Raw genomic sequence first — 19,329 nt, forward strand, 5'->3', positions numbered from 1 at the left:
TTGTTGCTCGGCGGGGAAAAAGAGCCGCTCCGGGCGTGACTAACAGCGGGAGCGTCACTGCGAGCTTCTCCTCCGCAAGCCAACCTCCAAGTGGTGGGATTTCACGAACCTTCCAATCCTGACACACCTTTTCTCTTTTCCGTCTTCCTCTTCCATCTCACCTTTTGTTTCATCTTCTATCGACAGATCCCGATATCCCCCTGTTATCCCTATCTTACATTCCTTCGACTTATTGAGCCGTCACAGCTTCAGGGTTGAACGACCTGCACCGTTTTCCCTGGTCTTTTTGCTTAGTGGCTCCATTCTCACATCACCTTCACCTCGGTGATATTCATCCATCGAGAAGTTTCTGGATCGAAAAGAGGCTTCTTTGGAAATTCAACGTTCCCGAAATCGTCAATTTGAAGATACCGGAAAGCTTTTCTCAAAATTTTCTTGTGGAGGGACCAAAAACGTCATAAGTGCTCGCGGCTTGCTCCACGAACCCGGTCTCACGACCCCCTCCTCTCTCCTCTTCTAGGAGGCACCCTCCTGGAGTCTTTTAGACATCCTAATGGTTGCCTGTTGATTCAATCGCCATCATGGGGAGAATTAAAAAGGTGGCCAGCCAGAAGCACGAGGCTACGATCGTAAGTTTACCCTCACCCCGCATGTTGGGCTTTTTTTTTTTTTTTTTTTTTTTTTGGTTTTGAGTACGGCGGACTAAATTTTGTTCTTCTGTTACAGTCACCGTATTTGTCGGATTTCATAGCCCGTGCGACGACGATTCCAATCCCCGAGCTTCCCTCCCACCTGAAATCGTTTCCTCGGATATGGCCTTTCCCTCGCGGTGACTTTTATCACTGGATCAACGTCGTGAATTGCATCGATGAGATTCTAGCGACCGTAATCGAAAAATATGCTTTGAACAATGGTCCACAGACAAAGCCTTTTGGCAGATACGTTCTGGTGGATTCGTGCTCGGAAGGTGAAGACAAAGCGAGTGTTGAAGACATCGATGCCAAGCTGAATGCTCTGGGATTTGGCCCTGAAGGAGACAGGGAGCTTGTGGAAGTACTCCTGAATTTCTCAAAGCTTTTGCTAGAGAAATGTGGCAACCGCAGCCTGTACAACAGCAGTGAACGTCTAGGTGATCTCCTTAATACCACATCACTTTCTCTCCTGCATACTACACTGCGGTTGGGTCTCTGCTTGGCGCAGAGATATTATTCGCGCCAAAAGGGTGGCTCGCACATTCAGCAGAGCTTGCTGGCCGCTCACTATAATATCGAACTGGAGAAGTTGCTGAAAATCGCCGTACCATTCCCTCGCCCATTTACCTCTGGCAAGCCTAGCTCTGCGTCCCCCGCTGTGTTAGCCAAGAGCAAAGAGAAGGGCATCCAGACAAAACATAATGCCAACGATCTTGTCTCGCTCGTACGCGAGAACGATGGCTGGGATGAATGGGGTCACGCTCGTGTGCTCTATTACCCCCCGGGCTCCTCGGAGCAAACGAAACCCACGGGCGACAGTGGACATGGGCAACAAGCCCCATCCACGCCAACGCCGCTGCGTAGGAGCCACACTCATCCCACCCCTCGTTTGAGCCGCTCGACTGTTGCGGAGGACTCGCCTGGTATCACCAACAGTTCCTCTGGGAAGCCGGAGGAGCCGATGCGAGGCGGAAAGGTCCTTGACATTCCATACTCAAAGGCCTCTTCCTTGACAACTGAGGACATTCTTGCGTCGCATTTGGACGAGGTACCGGCCGATTCGAAATACGAATTGCTTCACAAAGTCCGTATTGCCCAAAGTCTGGCAGTGTCTCATGCTGGACGTGAACAGATTCTTGCAATCAGGATTCTTGCCATCACCAACTTGGCCTATGTCTATCCCGAAGCTATCTTCCAACAAAAGGTTCTCCTCTTTGACATGGAGCAGCCCAAACGTCTTCAGCTTGCATACCAGCTTGCTGAATTGGTTCATCTGGGTGCAAGTGGCGATCTTCCCGTTTCGAGGCATGTGCAGGCTTTGGCAATCTTGGCACTTGATGCGATTGCAAAGCATAAAGCGCGCGCTATGGACGTTTGCGCAGCCTTGAGCGTTAATGTAAACCACGGAATTCTCATGTTCTTGGCTCGCAAGGCAGTTAATGAGCTCGGCACAGAGGATGGTTCTGAGGATGATGCTAGTCAAGACGAGTGGCGCGATGCCCTACTTGCCCTTTTGCGGACGCTTCCTGGCTCAAGCTCTAGAACCCCGGAAACGCTCGTCTCTGCCGGTATCATCCGACTGTTTGTCGATGTTTTGAACCTTCGAACCGAGAAGGCTCGCCGGGTGTACTCTCGTACCATCGAGTTCCTTGATACCTTCGTCCATGCGGTTCGGGATGCACTCGGGACTCTTACAGCGGCCAAAGGTTTTGATGCCATTTCTGACCTGATTGAATACGAAACGAAAACAGCTTTTGAGAACGTCTCAAAAGGCTTGGGCATTCCTTCCCCTCACAAAACCCCATCGATGGATTACCAGATTCCGTATTTCCAGCAACAGACCCTTAGATGGATGTTTCGTTTCGTCAATCACATCATGCAACATGCCCATGGTGGCTTTGACCGTGTTCTGCGAAACCTGATCGACTCTCCCCAGCTGCTGACGTCCCTAAAGTTGGTGTTCGAGAATGCTCGGGTATATGGTTCCCACGTTTGGAGCAATGCGGTCAACATCCTCAGCAGCTTCATCCACAACGAACCTACTAGCTATGGGGTCATCGCCGAAGCGGGCTTGAGCAAGGCTCTCTTACAGGCCGTTATGCAGTCTGAACTCAAAACCCAAGAGAAGCTACCTGCTGAACCTGAAGAGACTGAAGCCGAGGGCGCCGCAGCTCAGGGCGAAGCTCCATCTGAACCCGGAGCTGTCGCACCTACCCAGTCGACAGGTGTGCGCGAAAGGTCTCGCGAATACCCTCTTGTTCGACCGAAGGGGATGCCGCTTGCACCTGGAATTTTAACTGCTCCAGAGGCCTTATCATGCATACCCACGGCTTTTGGTGCCATTTGCCTGAATTCGTCTGGCTTGCAGCTTTTCCAGTCGTCTCATGCATTGGAAAGTTTCTTCGAGATCTTCGAGAACCCCGAGCATGTGAGGTGCCTGAAAGACGACTCGCATCTTGTTCGTTCGCTGGGCACAACTTTCGACGAATTAGTTCGGCACCACCCTGCGCTCAAGTCATCCATCATGTCCGCAGTCATCGTGATGGTTGCTCGTGTTGCTCTTTTGTGTAAGAGCAAGGCGTGGTCGCATGGGATGGGAACGAAGCTATGGACCGAAGACTCACAGGGCAAAGCATCCATTTCGGGCGATCTCTCTGTCTTGTTCAGAGAAGTTGGACTGCCCCTCGATGGATCTTCCACGGGTGGTGTCCAGGGCCTTGGAGTTCCTGAGCTCAACGCTACGACGCTCCCCAACGGCGGCCACCTCACAATGGGTGACCTAAACCAAATCGTTCCGTCGAACGAATCCTTGGAACCCAAAGATCAAGACGACAATGGGCTTACTGCGACGGATTACCTCTATCCTGCACTGCGATTCCTTGGGGCATTCTTCGAGAACCAAAGTAACTGCGCGTACTTCATCGAATCTGGAGGTGTCGAATTCATCTTGGATTTCGCAACTTTGCAGAGTCTGCCGTTTGATTTCCACAACACGGACGCCAATCAAGAACTCACCGTGCTGGTACACATGCTTGTGGAAACCAAACCGCATCTTGTCCTTCCTTCACTCGTAAATCGCGCGCAGTCTGTTGTGGATAACCTCTCTGGTTTCTGCTCCGAACCTAAGGACGCCGGTTTCTTCACGTCCCTGATCAAGCCACCACAAGAGCAAGTGTCCGAAGAGAAAGGGAAAGATGTACTCAGTTCCTCGAAAGAAAACGGCACGTATTTCGCTAAGAATATGGGCGCGGCCTTGATTTTGACCGATTTACTCCGCGAAGTTTACTCCATACCGCTGTACCAGACTCGGCACCATACTTCCGCTTTTCTCCAAGTAAACCTGGCTGATCGATATACCTCGCTCGTGATGGCCCTAGGAAAACTGCATGCGGCTTGTGTCTGGGAAGAGATCTTACTTGAAAAGAATATCCCAGACACCTGGGATCAAGCGACAAAGGTCCAAGCCGCCGGTAATGCCATGGAAACGTCACAGGATACTGCTCAGCCCTCGAACGCAGGAGAGAGCTCATCACAGCCTACAACTGGGCCTCAAAGAGAAGGTGACGACACTGCTCAGGCTCCTGCCAATCGGGAGCCCAAGGATAGCTCCTCAAAAGCTCCCGAAGGTGTCGCATTCAAGAATGTGCGGGCATTGCGTTATCTTCTTAGTTCCCTGCCCACTTCCATAACGGGCTTTTACCACAACCTTGGTCTGGGACTCATCGGAAAGAGAAAGGCAGAGTCCTATCCAAGACAAAATGCGAACATAGTTGCTGAATCCATCGCCACGGCTGTTCTCAATCAATTGCAGTTCAGCCCCCCGAACTCCATCGATAACCCGAAGCATCGGTTCGCTTACCTGATTGTCATACTCTCATCCTTTTCACATCTGCTTTTTGAAGGTAAGTCTTTCTCTGCCCATGGTGTTGTACAATTTGAATCCGAAACTGACAACTCATAGCATCCGCTGAACGCTCTCAAGCGCAGTATCTCACCCTCGTTCTGTTTGCGTTTAAGAGGATTGGTGGTTTGAAAGCCGTCAAGGATGTCTGTGATGTCTTTATCGAAGAGGTTAAAGCTCTGACGCCGCCCAAATCCGTATCTGAGTCCGAAAAGGATGTCTCGGCCCGACTTACATCTGCGTACGGAGGTATCCGGATCATCCTCAATTTCTTCTCTGAGCTCGCTTCTGGAAAGAACATCATCGAATCCAGCCAGACGCAAGCCATAACTTCTAGCAGTGACCGGGAGCGTGAACGATCTGATTACTTCCAGCCCGGGCAGTTTCTCGTGGATCTGCGGATGGAAATCTTGCCTATGGTTCGGGAACATTGGAACTCCGACTTCGCAACCCAGTCATCTAGTTCCATCATCAAGTGCATGGTTGATATCTTGCGGTCTTGCCTTGATGGTGAATTCGAGGTTGGGGCTGCTCGCCGCTCCGAAAACCCCCCTGCAGTCACGGATGTGACCAGGAGAAAATTTGTTGCCCATAAGGACCGTGTCGTTTCTTTGCAAGAGAAAGGGTATGACAACGAACTCGCCAAGGAGGCTATATATCGTTGCAATAACGTTTCCGGTGCTGCTGAAGAATATTGCAAGGCGCAGAACTGGTTGCGGGTTCCCCCAAGACTCCCTCCATCTTCTGATGACATAGAATCTATGAGATCTGGAGCAACGTCTGGCGGGGAGGCCCCTGAAGACACTATGGATTCCCCATTTTTCAACAATGGCCCTCTGGAGTCTTCTGCACTCGCCATGCTCCTTTCACAAGCTTCCGATCGAAGTGGTGTTCACGGCCAACCCCGAGGAAGAAGTGCAGAGGCTGGCGCCGGTAATGGCCCCGAAGTCCTTGCGCGGGCCCTTAATGACATCCTGAACCATGAGCGAGGTGCGGGCGATAGTGACCGGGAGGGTCCTTCGAGCAGCAACCCAAGAAACACCACTTCCGATGCCCCGCCATCTTCCGAGCCCTCTAATCGACCTACGAGCCAGGAGTCACAGCAACCTACCGAACAGCCTGCTCGACGACGCGAAGTGTCCACCATTGAGGATTTGGATGCGGAACGCGAAAAGGTTCGCTCCAACATGATCGAGCGTTGCTTAGATGTTCTTAATGAGCACCACGATGTGTCGTTCGAGCTATCGGATTTGATCGCCTCCGCCACAAGGAAGCACCGTGATCCAGAGAGCTTTCGAAGGGAAGTTGGTGAAATTCTTGTCCAATCCCTAGTTTCTTTGCAAATGGAGAATTTCCAGACTGCTGGGAAGAAGATCGCCGCCTACGCTCACATCCTCGCCTTGGTCCTCCAAGACAAAGACATGTACAACGCTACACTGGAGGAGTTGAAGGATTGCTTCGGGACATTCCTTTCGTTTGTCAAGACTCCGAAACCAGAACCGAACGAGTCTTTCCCTTGGATCGGACATGTGTTGCTCATCCTCGAAAGATTACTATCTGACGACGCGCAGCCTCAGCAGATTCGTTGGACACCTCCTAGTCTGGATGACCCGAACCCGGATGGTAATGAGCAAGCACAACTGGAAGAACCACTCGTCTCGCACGACCAAAAGGCGCAGCTTTTCGAAGCGATTATTGAACTTCTGCCGAGAGTAGGGAAGGATGACGCATTGGCGCTTTCGGTGTGCCGAATTCTTGTGGTTCTCACGCGGCACCGTAGTATCGCTACCCGTTTGGGAGAGAAGCAAAACTTGCAGCGTCTATTTGTCATGGTCAAGCAGCTCTCTAGTGCTACGAACGCGAAGCTTCAAAGTGCATTCATGTTGATCTTGAGGCATATCATCGAAGACGAGGACACTATCAGGCAAATCATGAGGAGCGAGATTGTGGCTAATTTCGAAGCCAAATCTTCTCGTCATATCGATACGACTAGTTACGTTCGCCAAATGTACCACCTCGTGCTCAGATCACCTAACATATTCGTGGAAGTAACCAACGAGAAGCTGAAACTGATGCGATACGATTCGCATCAGCGCCCGCAGACACTCGCCTTGAAATCAGACCCCTCCTCAAAGTCCTCGTCTAACCAAGAAGGGGACAGCCAGAAGCCTTCTGCGGACGAGCCAGCGTCTGAGGACAAGGATAAGGACAAGGGCAAGGGTGCTGAGCTGAAGCCACCCGTCGTCGAGAACCCAGACGGAGTCATTCACTATTTGCTCTCGGAGCTTCTGTCCTACAAAGACGTCGACGACAAAGAGCCGCCGGCTGAGACTTCACAGCGGCCTGGACAAGATCAGCCTGCATCTCAAACTGACGTGGAAATGGCAACCGATGAACAATCCACTGCTGCCCCGGGGGCTGACGCTCAGGCGAACCGCGATTCCAAGAAGCCAGAGAAGCCGGCGTTCAAAGCGGATGAGCATCCAATTTACATTTACAGGTGCTTCCTTCTCCAGTGTCTGACGGAACTGCTTTCGTCGTACAACCGAACGAAGGTTGAATTCATCAACTTCTCTCGCAAGGCAGATCCTCTTGCAACAACACCGTCAAAGCCTCGCTCGGGTGTCCTCAACTACCTCCTGAACGCTCTCATTCCGATTGGAACCATGGAGCACGACGAATCTGTGGCTTTCAAGAAGCGAAACAACACGTCTGCATGGACATCGCGCGTGCTTGTTGCATTGTGCACCAAGACTGGCGAATTTGGTGGAACTCCAAAACGGCGCAGCGAGCAAAAGCTCAACGAGGAAGATGAACCGGAACTTGCTTTTGTCCGCAGATTCACCCTTGAGCACGCTTTGCGTTCCTACAAAGATGCGAATGCGTCGAACGAGCTTTTGGATTCCAAGTACTCGAAGTTGATGTCACTTGCTGACCTGTTCGATAAGATGCTCAGCGGGTATACATTTGTCTCGGGAGATTCGGCGTACCCAGCTTCGACAAGACACCTTGCGAAGACCATGTTCGAGAAGAATTTCATCAACGCCCTCACTGCTTCAATCGCCGACGTTGACCTCAACTTTCCTGCTTCCAAACGCGTTATTAAATACATCTTGCGGCCGCTTAACAAACTAACACAGACTGCTGTTATTTTGAGTGAGACCTCAGACATTTCTACACTCGGAGAGACTGAGGAAGACGAGATTTCCTCGGCAACCTCGGTTTCGGACATCGACGATGAGCGTGAAGAGACCCCTGATCTTTTCCGCCACTCCACCCTCGGCATGCTCGAGCCTCGTCATGAGGAAGAAACAAGTTCCGAGGAGTCTGGCGAGGAAGACGATGACGAGATGTACGATGACGAATATGACGAAGAAATGGACTACGACGAGGACATGCCCGAAGATGACGGTGAAGTGGTTAGCGATGAGGATGATGAAGAGGGCGTCGGACCCATTGAAGGCCTTCCTGGTGACACCGGTATGGACATCGAAGTTGTCCTTGATGATGAAGATGATGAAGATGACGAGGAAGATGATGAGGACGCTTCTGACATGGATGATGACGAAATTTTTGCAGGCGAAATCACCGGCGATCGGGACAACGAAAGTCTGGAAGAAGGTGAAGATGATGACGATGAATGGGAAAGCGAAGAAATTTCCGACAATGACGAAGAGGCCGAGATGATGGATCAGTTCGAAGATCAGTTGGCCGACATTCGACAGACGGACCCCCACGGTGAAGGTCAGCGATTCGACGATTTGTTCCGTGTCCTGAATGAAGCTGCCGGAGGAATGGATGAACTCCAAGATGATGGTCTTATGGGAGAGATGCATGATGATATTGTTGATGATATGCACGACGACGAAGGTAAGTATACTCATCCTTATTGCCCCTACTGATCTCTTGGAAGGGCAATTTAGAGAATTCGGATCGCTGACGTGAATCAAGATGATGAAGGAATCGATGATTTTGAGGAGGATCTTGGCGACGATGCCGATGACGACCAGGGGTCATACCAGGGTGTCGACGAAGGTAGGAAAATCTGCTTTGTTTGGAATATACTGGATAGCTAACCCGTGCTCCATTAGATGACGATATGCTTGACACTTGGGACATAGATGGCGATGACCTTCCAATGCCACATGGTGGACAACCTCCCCGATTTGGTGGCGGTCAACCAACGTTGGCTGCTGTTACCGGATTTATGCCTGGTCGTAACGGCGGACTTGTTCCCATTCAGCCTTATCGACTCCACCGAGCTCAGGCACCCGCGAGCACCAATAACGACGGAACCAACCCTCTGCTTGTTCGCAGCGATCGTGGCGCTGAGCAGGCCGCCCCGACCCATGCAGGTGCCGAGGCTTTCTCGGACTGGGTGCATGGCATGGAACCACCTCCTGCAGGGCGCATGCTCCAAATGGAAAGCCCTGTGAGCTTCATGAATGCCATTCTACAGGCTATTGGTGGACAAGGCGCACCTGGCTTCGGTGTCATTACTCGCCCCGAGGGTATCCAGCTACATGTTGATCAGCGGGCTCTGCCAAACCAAGTTCAGGACATCTTTGGTCTGGGTAGACCACAAGCTCCTCCGACTCGCCCAAGGGACGATCCATCTCAAGCAGTCAGCTTTGCTCTGGATACCACTAGGAACCGCTGGCAAGAGGAAGCCGGCATCCTTTTCAGCAACACGTATGTGGAGAAAACACAGCGCGTTATCAACTCTCTCCTCAAGATTCTCGTTCCTCCCGCCATTGAAGAAGAAAAGAAGCGACTGAAGCAATTGGAGGAAGAGCGCAAGCGACGCGAGGAAGAGAGGGCAGAAAAAGAGCGCCAAGAGCGTATTGCCAGAGAAGAGGAGGATAAAGAGCGAAAGCGACAAGAGGAAGAAGAGAATACCAAACGGCAGCAGGAAAGGGAGCAGCAAGAAGCCGAACGACAGGCCGCTGGAGAGGCTGTAGAGCCGATGGATGATGTTCAACGAACCGAACCCGCTGCAGAAGTTGTTGCTCCTGAGTCTGGTCCGGCTGAGCCCATTCAACGGGTTACTACAACAATCAGAGGCCGCGAACTTGACATTACGGGGATGGAAATTGATCCGGAGTACCTTGAGGCTCTGCCCGAAGACTTGAGGGAAGAAGTCATAATGCAGCAGGTCGCTGAGCAGCGCTCGCAGGCTGCCGCAGCGGGTGAAGAACCGAGCGAGATCAACCCCGAATTCTTGGAGGCGTTACCTGATGAAATTCGCGAGGAACTGCTGCAACAAGAAGTCGCAGACCGCCGTCGTCGGGAACGTGATAATGCACGTAGACAGGCCGCAGCTGGTGCTGTTGCTGGTGCTGGTGCTGGTGCTGGTGCTGGTGCTGGTGCTGGTGCTGGTGCTAGTGGTCCGTCTCATACCGAAGAGCACGAGACTCCTGCTGGGTTCCTGGCTACTTTGGACCCCATCTTGCGACAGTCCATTCTTGCGGACCAACCAGAAGAAGTCCTGGCGACTCTGGGTCCAGAATATGTCTCCGAAGCGCGTACTCTTCCTGCGAGACGGTTGGCTCAATTTGGCGATATTCCCCGACTTGATCGGCACAGGGATGAGCCTGAGGAGGAGGTAGAAGAACAAAAGAAGCCGCAGCGGCGACAGATCGTGCAAATGCTCGACAAGGCCGGTGTTGCAACCCTCCTCCGATTAATGTTCATGCCTTTGCAGGGCAACGCGCGCCATCAACTGAACGATATTCTCCACAATGTCTGCCAGAACCGCCAGAACCGGATGGAGGTCATCAGTCTCCTTTTATCTGTGCTGCAAGACGGTAGCGTGGATGTCTCGGCCATCGAACGTAGCTTTGCGCAGCTGTCACTTCGCGCCAAGGCTCCTGCAGCGCAGAAGACGCCTCAATCTATCAAGCGGAACCTGTTCTTCCAGACATCATCGAGCGTCAGCAGTGAGGTAACTCCGATTATGGTGGTGCAACAATGTCTGTCGGCCCTCTCTTTCCTGTCGCAGTACAACCCCCATATCGCGTGGTTCTTCCTCACCGAGCACGATCCTTCTACGCTGAAATTGAAGGCTCTTCGAAAGGGCAAGGGCAAGGAAAACCGTGCGAACAAGTTTGCTCTGAATGCTCTGCTTTCTCTTCTTGACCGGCAGTTGATTATGGACAGTCCAAACTGCATGGAACAGCTTTCGAGCCTTCTTAGCAGCATCACACACCCTCTCAACTTACTTCTACGCCGCGAGAAGGAGAAGCAGGAAGAGGAAAAGGAGAAGGAGAAGGGCAAGCAGCCTGAGCGGGCTCAAGAGCAACCTCAAGAGGAACAGCGCCCGGCAGAACAAGAACAAGCACAGCCTTCCGAAACAACTGAAGCTCCTAGTTCGGGTGCCGATGCGACTATGACAGATGCTCCCCTCCCTACCGTGGAGACCACCGAACCGGAAGGCACGGAGTCTGCGCAGACCGAAGAGGGCGGATCGGTAGAGGCCAACAAGCGGGACATGGCCAAGGAACCTTCGGGAGACGAGAAGCACAAGCGGAAAACCATCGAACCTCCTGTTATCCCTGATTACAACTTGCAACTGGTCGTCCATATCCTTGCTGCTCGTGAATGCAACGGGAAGACGTTCAGAGACACGCTCTCGACCATCAATAACCTGTCGGCCATTCCGGGAGCGCGCGATGTGATTGGAAACGAACTTCTCGGCCAGTCTCGGAAGCTGAGTACCACAATCTTAACCGACTTGGATGAGTTGTTGCCCCATATCCACCAGGCTCGGACTGGTACCGACATGCAAGGATTGGCACTGGCAAAATTCTCTCCAGCTAGCTCCGATCAGGCGAAGCTGTTGCGTGCTCTAACAGCGCTTGACTATCTGTTCGACCCTAACCGTATCGACAAGACCAAACAAAACGAGCCCGACTCTGCTGCCAAGGAAGATGTTCTCCAGAGCTTGTATGAGACCTCTACGTTTGGGCCTCTCTGGACTAAGCTGAGCGAATGCTTGACCGCTATCCGGAAGAAGGAGAATATGCTGAACGTGGCTACTATTCTCCTCCCATTGATCGAAGCTCTGATGGTCGTTTGCAAGAACACGACTCTGAAGGAGGCTTCTCGCAACAGCCGGGAACTGTCTGTGTCTAATACGTCTATCGATGCCAACATGGGTATGGAGAACCTGTTCTTCAAGTTCACCGAGGAACATCGCAAGATCCTCAACGAGTTGGTTCGCCAGAACCCCAAGCTCATGAGCGGTTCCTTCTCTTTGCTCGTCAAGAACCCCAAGGTTCTCGAGTTCGACAACAAGCGCAACTACTTCACCCGGCGAGTCCATTCCCGTGGTGCGGAGCCTCGTCAACCTCATCCACCCCTTCAACTCTCTGTGCGCAGAGATCAGGTGTTCTTGGACTCCTTCAAGTCTCTGTACTTCAAGACGGCAGATGAGTTGAAGTATGGCAAATTGAACGTGCGCTTTATTGGCGAGGAGGGTGTCGACGCAGGTGGCGTGACAAGAGAATGGTTCCAAGTTCTTGCGCGCGGCATGTTCAACCCCAACTACGCGCTGTTTATTCCGGTTGCTGCCGACAGCACAACCTTCCATCCTAATCGCCTGAGTGGAGTCAACTCGGAACATTTGATGTTCTTCAAGTTCATCGGGCGGATCATCGGTAAGGCTTTGTATGAAGGTCGCGTTCTCGATTGCCACTTCAGCCGAGCAGTGTACAAGTGCATTCTCGGTAGAAACGTGTCTATCAAGGACATGGAAACACTTGACCTCGATTATTACAAATCTCTCCTCTGGATGCTCGAGAACGATATCACCGACATTATCACGGAGACCTTCGCCGTGGAAACGGATGACTTTGGAGAGAAACAAGTGATCGACCTGATCGAGAACGGTCACAACATCCCTGTCACCCAAGAGAACAAGGAAGAATACGTGCAGCGTGTGGTTGATTACCGCCTGCTCAGATCCGTCAATGAGCAACTCGATAATTTCCTCAAAGGTATGTTCACTTTCTGTTATACGAAGTTAGTACAAGTGCTAATGGTCATATAGGCTTCCATGAAATTATTCCACCGGATCTTATTTCCATTTTCACTGAGCAGGAGCTCGAACTGTTGATTTCCGGTTTGCCCGAGATTGAGGTGGACGACTGGAAGGCCAACACTGAGTACCACAACTACTCGGCATCTTCGCCCCAGATCCAATGGTTCTGGCGTGCGGTGCGTTCCTTCGACAAGGAAGAGCGTGCCAAGCTGCTCCAGTTTGTCACTGGAACTAGTAAAGTGCCACTCAACGGCTTCAAGGAACTCGAGGGTATGAACGGAATCAACAGGTTCAATATCCATCGCGACTACGGTGACAAAGAGCGCCTTCCTAGCTCGCATACATGCTTCAACCGTAAGTTCCACTGAAAAATTCGCGGCTTAACAGATACTAACGAGATAATACAGAGCTTGATCTCCCAGAATACGAAAGCTATGAAACACTCAGGCAGCGCCTGTATACAGCAATGACGGCTGGCAGTGAATACTTTGGGTTTGCATAGACGAAAAGCGAAGGATGGATTTCTGGCTTACATGTTTTGTGTGCTTTACCGTCTTTGTTTCAATGCTCCAGCATATGGCGGCGTTTCACATTTACCAAACTAGTTTGTATGTACGATTTTGCGTGTTTAATGGGGAAGGAAAAATGGGGTGGAATTGAAGATAGGGCTCGTCGTCTTCCGGCCACTGGTTGAAGTGCAGGTCAATTGGTGCAGTCCGGGGGAATGTGATATAGTGTTTCTGTTTTCTTTTCTCTTTTCTGTATCTAGTTGATGTCTTAATGACCTGGCTTTTTACTTTTGATATGACCTGTCTGAATGTAATCATGTGACGACGCAAATGGTAGGTGGGTCATGTCACATGACCGGTACTGCACGAGGGGCTCTTTTTTTTTTCTGGGCCTCATTCGGAACTGGACCTTCACCTCCGCCGTCTATGGGGAACTCCCACTTGAACAACACCTGCTGTCTCTGATTAACTATCGCCTGTTCGCTTCTAGAAACCTGGCCTTCTGTCACTGCTCACGCTTGGCATAACCCCGGATCCGACTCAATTTCTCGTGCTCGAACTCCGCTTCCATCTCCGAAATTTTTCACTTCTTCCTCCACATCCAAGAACATACACATCATGTCAGCCAACTCGATCAAGCTCCTGACGGGTAACAGCCACCCAGAGCTTGCGAAGCTCGTTGCCGACAGGTATGGTTATTCTGGACGCTTTAGTTATGCTCGTGCGATCGTCGGACTAACGGCTATTTTCTTGAACTACAGGCTCGGCATTGAGTTGACCAAGATCATGGTCCTCCAGTACTCCAACCAAGAAACGAGTGTTACGATCGGTGAAAGTGTACGGGATGAGGATGGTACTGTCAACCTTATCCCTATTGTTCGCAGTGCGCTTTTGCGCTAACGTGCGGCCTCTTGCTGTTCTTCAGTTTTCATTCTCCAGTCCACAAAACCCAACGACATCAACGATGGTCTCATGGAGCTCCTTATCATGATCAACGCTTGCAAGACGGCCTCTGCCCGGCGCATCACGGCTGTCATCCCCAACTTCCCCTATGCGCGCCAGGATAAGAAGGACAAGAGCCGTGCTCCGATTACCGCCAAGCTGATGGCCAACATGCTCCAGACCGCTGGCTGCAACCATGTCATCACTATGGACCTTCACGCTAGTCAGATTCAGGGTTTCTTCAATGTGCCCGTTGACAACCTTTATGCTGAGCCTAGCATGCTGAAGTGGATCCGAGAGAATCTGGATGTGGAAAACTGCGTCATTGTGAGTCCTGACGCTGGTGGTGCTAAGCGGTAAGTGACTCATTTCTTGTATGTGGTGTTTTGCGTTTGACTAAACTGACGCTTTTGTCTTCTGCAGTGCCACCGCTATCGCCGACCGGTTGGATTCGCAATTCGCCCTGATCCACAAGGAGCGCCCTCGTCCCAACGAAGTTTCCCGAATGGTTCTTGTTGGTAACGTCAAGGACAAGGTTGCCATCATCGTCGACGATATGGCTGATACTTGCGGAACCCTCGTCAAGGCCGCCGACACCGTCATGCAGCACGGTGCTAAGGAAGTCAACGCCATTGTCGTCCACGGCATCCTCTCCGGTAACGCCATCGATAACATCAACAACAGCTGCCTCAGCCGTATCGTCGTTTCGAACACCGTTCCCCACGAGGAGAAGAAAGAAGTCTGCGACAAGATCGCAACGATCGATATCAGCCCTACGCTCGCCGAAGCTTGCCGCCGGACACACAACGGAGAGTCGGTTAGCTTCTTGTTTTCGCACGCGGTCTCTTAGATATATACTCTTAAGGGCGAAAGGAGTACGAATTAATGTGGTCATTTCTTTTTATTCGCGAATATATGGAGTGTCTAGTACTGCTTAGGAAAGACGCCTTGTTTACTTGTTTCTGTGTTTTTTTTCGGTATTTGCATGACTTGGTCTTTTCATTTTCTAGCTGTTATGGCAATTATTGGTCTCGGGTGTGTCTTTAAACCCCAATTGGATATCATGGTGAACGAGGTTTCAAAAAATGGGAAAAGAAATCAGGGCTGCATGCTCTTTTCACGGTTTGCATTTGTACATATACGCAAAATGGCTGGTGTTTTTTATTATTGAGTGATGTCTTTACCCCAGACACAGTACTTTAGCTGAGCAATTGATGGATTTTAACGGGTAATTTGTGGCAAATGTTTGTGGGGTTGCCCACAGATAAAATAGAAATTAATAAAGTGCGATAGCAATCGATAAAAAATGTCTAGGATCATGAAACACTCGTACTTGTACGAAATAGGTGGTTCAAGGAAAAAAAATAGATTGGCAGTTGGAACAAAAGAAAATAGACAAGCCGAAGTATAGAAAAAGAATAAGAAAAAATGAAACATCCCATTGCACTCCAAATTTTGATATCTTTATTTTATCTGCACTTCACATGGTCCCTGCAGATACACGCCTCCCCCAGAGCTCAATCAATAAAATGAAAATAGAAGATATCTTTCTCTTTCTTCATAAAAAGAACCTGAGTTTGATAGATTGTCAAAGGAACCCGCCCCCTTCGCAGTCTTCTTTTGTTGTCCCCTTTCAAGTCGCTGAAGAAAACTTTTTTATTTATTCATTCGGTTTCCTTAAGCCATGATAAGAGACAAGAGACGTAACCCGACCGACCATATTAAACCCCTGGAGAAAAACAACGCATTTACTTCCTCATCGAAGACGCCCGGCGCTTGCGGATCTCCTCACGCTTGGACTTCTCCTCGTGAACACGACCGGCAAGGAGCTTGGAGTACTCGTTACTGTAGACTTGTCAGTGATTCCCGTAATACGTAGACGGATGTAGGACAATATGTCGGGGGACTTACGCAGCCTCGCGAGAAGACTCCGCACGACGGCGCTTGAGGGCCATGCGGTGGCGCTTGTGCTGGAGACGCTGGGGAGTGACCAGACGCTGGATCTTGGGGGCCTTGGTGTATTCGGGCTTGCCCTCCTTGGTGACGGTACGGCGGATGACGAACTTGCGGACGTCGTCCTTCTTGTCGAGACCGAAGAAGCGGCGGATCTTGGTGGCACGCTTAGGACCGAGACGCTTGGGGACGACGGAGTCGGTCAGACCGGGAAGCTCACCCTCACCCTGCTTGACGATAGAGAGGGCCAGGACGGCAAGGTCGAAGTTGGTGATGGCACCACGGACGGACTTGCGCTTGCGCTCACCGGTGCGGCGGGGGCGGTAGCAGCTATTGACGAGCAACAATCAGCCTCTGTCGCATATTTTCCTTCTTTGTTCCTTCCAAATGATTTTTTGCCGGGTGTTGGGTTCGGAGTCGAATTTACCTGTGGCCATCGCTGAGGAGCAGGCGGGTACGGGTAGGAAGGAGAACTGTAGATTCGATGAGTTTTCGTTCGATGAGACGCTTTTCGTCGAGTTTTGTCGGTCGTTACATACCACCCTGCTTCATGGGGAAACCTAGAAGACGAATCACCGTTAGCCATCGATTCCTCAACATATCCTTTTCTTGCCAGATCGTATGTATATGGTCGTACCTTGCTTGTCGTTACCACCGGTGATCTTGAAGACGTAACCCTTGAATTCATCACCGAGGGAGTCGCCGGGAATCTAAACACATCGAAGAAATCCCAATCAGCCTTCCATTCCTCAAATCGTAGACGTCTGCAAATCCTCCACCCGGTCGTATCGAATCCTCTCGCTTCCTCCTCTTCCTCTACCCCTTTTTATATCCCTTCCACACCAAACGACAAAGGGCTGGCACTAACTTCGGTTCCCATGCGCTTCTCCATGAAGGGACGGAGCTTGCGCTCGTCATCGACCTCGATGATCTTCTGCGACCCATTGGCCGGGTAGGAGACGTTGAGCTTCATCTTGACTTGACGGAAGCTGCGCGGTCAAGACAGAGGCGCGGGTTACGGTTTTGTCGACAGGTCGGAGATGTTTTCTTCAAGTCGTCGGAGTTCTTGTCTCGCGCGGGTGGGATTTTTGGGGCTTGTTGGTGTAGCGAGATTTCCGCTGTGTGGGCGGCTTACTCAGACTGCGCTAGGCAGTTTTGGGGGTTAGTGCCGGGAGGTAGGGCTTCTTATGTAAGCCACTCCTACAGGTACAGAGTAAACAGGCACGAGGACAACAAGAAATGAATAGAATCAAGGATTTAAAGAAAATAATTAACGAGGACTACTATCCGAATTATGGTGGTAGGTTCTGCCATTCAGAGCCAGCGGGTCACATCGCGAACTTGGAACGTCTTATCCTGATAAGGACTCCGCGACATCAACTCCATACTACGGAGTCCACCATCGCAGACAGCCAAGTGCAGTTAGTCGGTTTTCGACTAGTGTTAGACTACTACGATAAACCTATTGCAGTTGGCAATTCTTTCAATCAGAGTCATCAATTGCTGAGCGATCCAACACCAAGTATTGGGTGATCTAGCAGAATAGTACTAACATCTGCAATGCGAACCGTCACATACACAGAATATATATCGGGCTGAATATCTTGGATATACAATAATACTACGAAACAAATAATACCTGGATCTACTGTATGTGGAAAATGAAGGCAACGTTTGCTGCGAAAAGATTGAAACAGAGGACAAGACCAGGGGAAAACGATGAGCAGCGAGAATCATCGAGGCCTACATCCCGTCAAGGAAGAAGTGACAACAGGCGGAGCATCGTACTCCAGTACAATCCACTGTCTACCAAGTGCGGAGTACTGTCATCCCAACTTTGGTAAGCTCCCGGGTCTGGACCACCAAATACCCCATTCGATAGATCTATTCATCAGCGCCAGCGCCAACTCAGATCTGCACTATGACGGCCACGAGATCACCGTTAATGCATTGGGCGTCAATAGTGACTTGCGAGGATGCCACGGATGGCCCCGAGTTCGATAACATCGTGGAGATGTCAAAAAGCGCTAGTGTGTATCTGTATCACGAAGCCCTCAACGATACAGATACAGATCGGTGTAGAAGACAGCAGATCTGAGCATGATTGCTGCCCTACAATAACAACAGAATAGCCGAGTCTGAGCCGAGCCAAAAGCATGGGCCCAAGCTCGCCCTGTTTTTTTGTCACATAGCTCCATGTGATTTCTTTGTTCTCCGAGAACGGGAGTTCCCAAAGCAATACTCTGCCGAGTAGACAAAGAAAAACACATGGTGGAGAGTGTTATGACCCTGGTATTTGCATTAGATTCGCATTTGGGGCCATCGCGTAACCGTCTCTACGGTATGTATGCATGCTTACTGAAAGAGCATGGCAAATATGGACGTTTGAGTAAGGTTGGTCTATTTTCTCTGTGTGACCATACGAATTGGTGTTATTGCAGTCATGCGTGACACGAGGACAGCTTTCTTTGAACTGTGGATGTTTACCTACATCAATCTACGAGCGTGTCTTTGTCTTTTGAGTGCCAAGAGGCGAACGTCGAGTCTCACGACAGGGCGGGATGTCATCCGTATCGTACCAGTCCCTCGGGTAATGAAAGACGAGATAATGAGAAGGTACTGAAAGAAGAAAATATGCTTGAAAGGGTAAGGACGGGCCGTGTCTGTTCTTTGCGAGACTGACCCTAGCTAGGTTCGCGACGTGATACATCACTAGGGTATTGTGGCTTGGTGTAAAAGGGTTACTTGGTCTGTATGGTGTATCAAGATCGGAACTAGTTAGTGACTTCAGCTTGAGCCACGATGTGTTAACGGGGCTGCCTCGAGCTTAGTCTTTGTTGAGTGGTGCTAGAGATTGGTTACAACACATTGGCGTGAGCTAAGGATTATTTGAAGCTGAAAGACTGGACGAAGATCCGCTGTCAAGAGGTCAGTTCTTTGAAGATAGCCGTAGTGGGCTTGGGACTAGTCCGACACAATCGTGAGACAACGGGGTGGAGCAATATACCGGGGTCCGATGCATTTCCCTAACATGGGCAAATTAGCACAGAATAGAGGAGGTAATAACACATTATGCGTCATAGTAGCCGGACGAAGACTGACATCTGAGAGACAGCAAACCACCATTCTGCGCGGCCTGAATGAGACTGTGTCATGCTAGTTCCCGATCGAGGTTGACTAACAAGTTTTGCACGGTCTGCCCAAGTTCCTCAGACAAGGAAAGGAACTCTGCAGATGAGACGTAAAGTCATTGAAGTCATTGTCGATTGACGTACGAGACAACCAGACAAG

General features: G+C 50.7%; 3 protein-coding genes across 3 annotated transcripts; 2 read left to right on the forward strand and 1 right to left on the reverse strand.

Moving 5' to 3' along the window:
• Positions 1-581: 581 nt before the first annotated feature.
• On the forward strand, positions 582-13,136 carry tom1 (E3 ubiquitin-protein ligase TOM1; the record flags this gene model as incomplete). Its single annotated transcript, XM_022543986.1, has 7 exons — positions 582-629; positions 727-4,594; positions 4,654-8,463; positions 8,545-8,628; positions 8,685-12,590; positions 12,644-12,988; positions 13,042-13,136. The coding sequence occupies 7 exons, from the start codon at positions 582-584 to the stop codon at positions 13,134-13,136; spliced, it is 12,156 nt and encodes a 4,051-aa protein (XP_022405813.1).
• A 625-nt stretch (positions 13,137-13,761) lies between these two features.
• Positions 13,762-14,935, forward strand: ASPGLDRAFT_62724 (ribose-phosphate diphosphokinase; the record flags this gene model as incomplete). Its single annotated transcript, XM_022548568.1, has 4 exons — positions 13,762-13,832; positions 13,905-13,996; positions 14,069-14,441; positions 14,509-14,935. 4 exons carry the CDS (start codon positions 13,762-13,764, stop codon positions 14,933-14,935), a joined length of 963 nt encoding a protein of 320 aa, XP_022405814.1.
• A 543-nt stretch (positions 14,936-15,478) lies between these two features.
• Positions 15,479-17,011, reverse strand: ASPGLDRAFT_53861 (40S ribosomal protein eS6; the record flags this gene model as incomplete). Its single annotated transcript, XM_022548046.1, has 6 exons — positions 15,479-15,930; positions 15,997-16,368; positions 16,466-16,511; positions 16,578-16,598; positions 16,676-16,748; positions 16,907-17,011. 6 exons carry the CDS (start codon positions 17,009-17,011, stop codon positions 15,834-15,836), a joined length of 714 nt encoding a protein of 237 aa, XP_022405815.1. The 3' UTR covers positions 15,479-15,833.
• Positions 17,012-19,329: the final 2,318 nt, after the last annotated feature.

This window comes from Aspergillus glaucus, assembly GCF_001890805.1.
Source record: "Aspergillus glaucus CBS 516.65 unplaced genomic scaffold ASPGLscaffold_1, whole genome shotgun sequence".
In the NCBI taxonomy this organism is placed as follows: Eukaryota; Fungi; Ascomycota; class Eurotiomycetes; order Eurotiales; family Aspergillaceae; genus Aspergillus; species Aspergillus glaucus.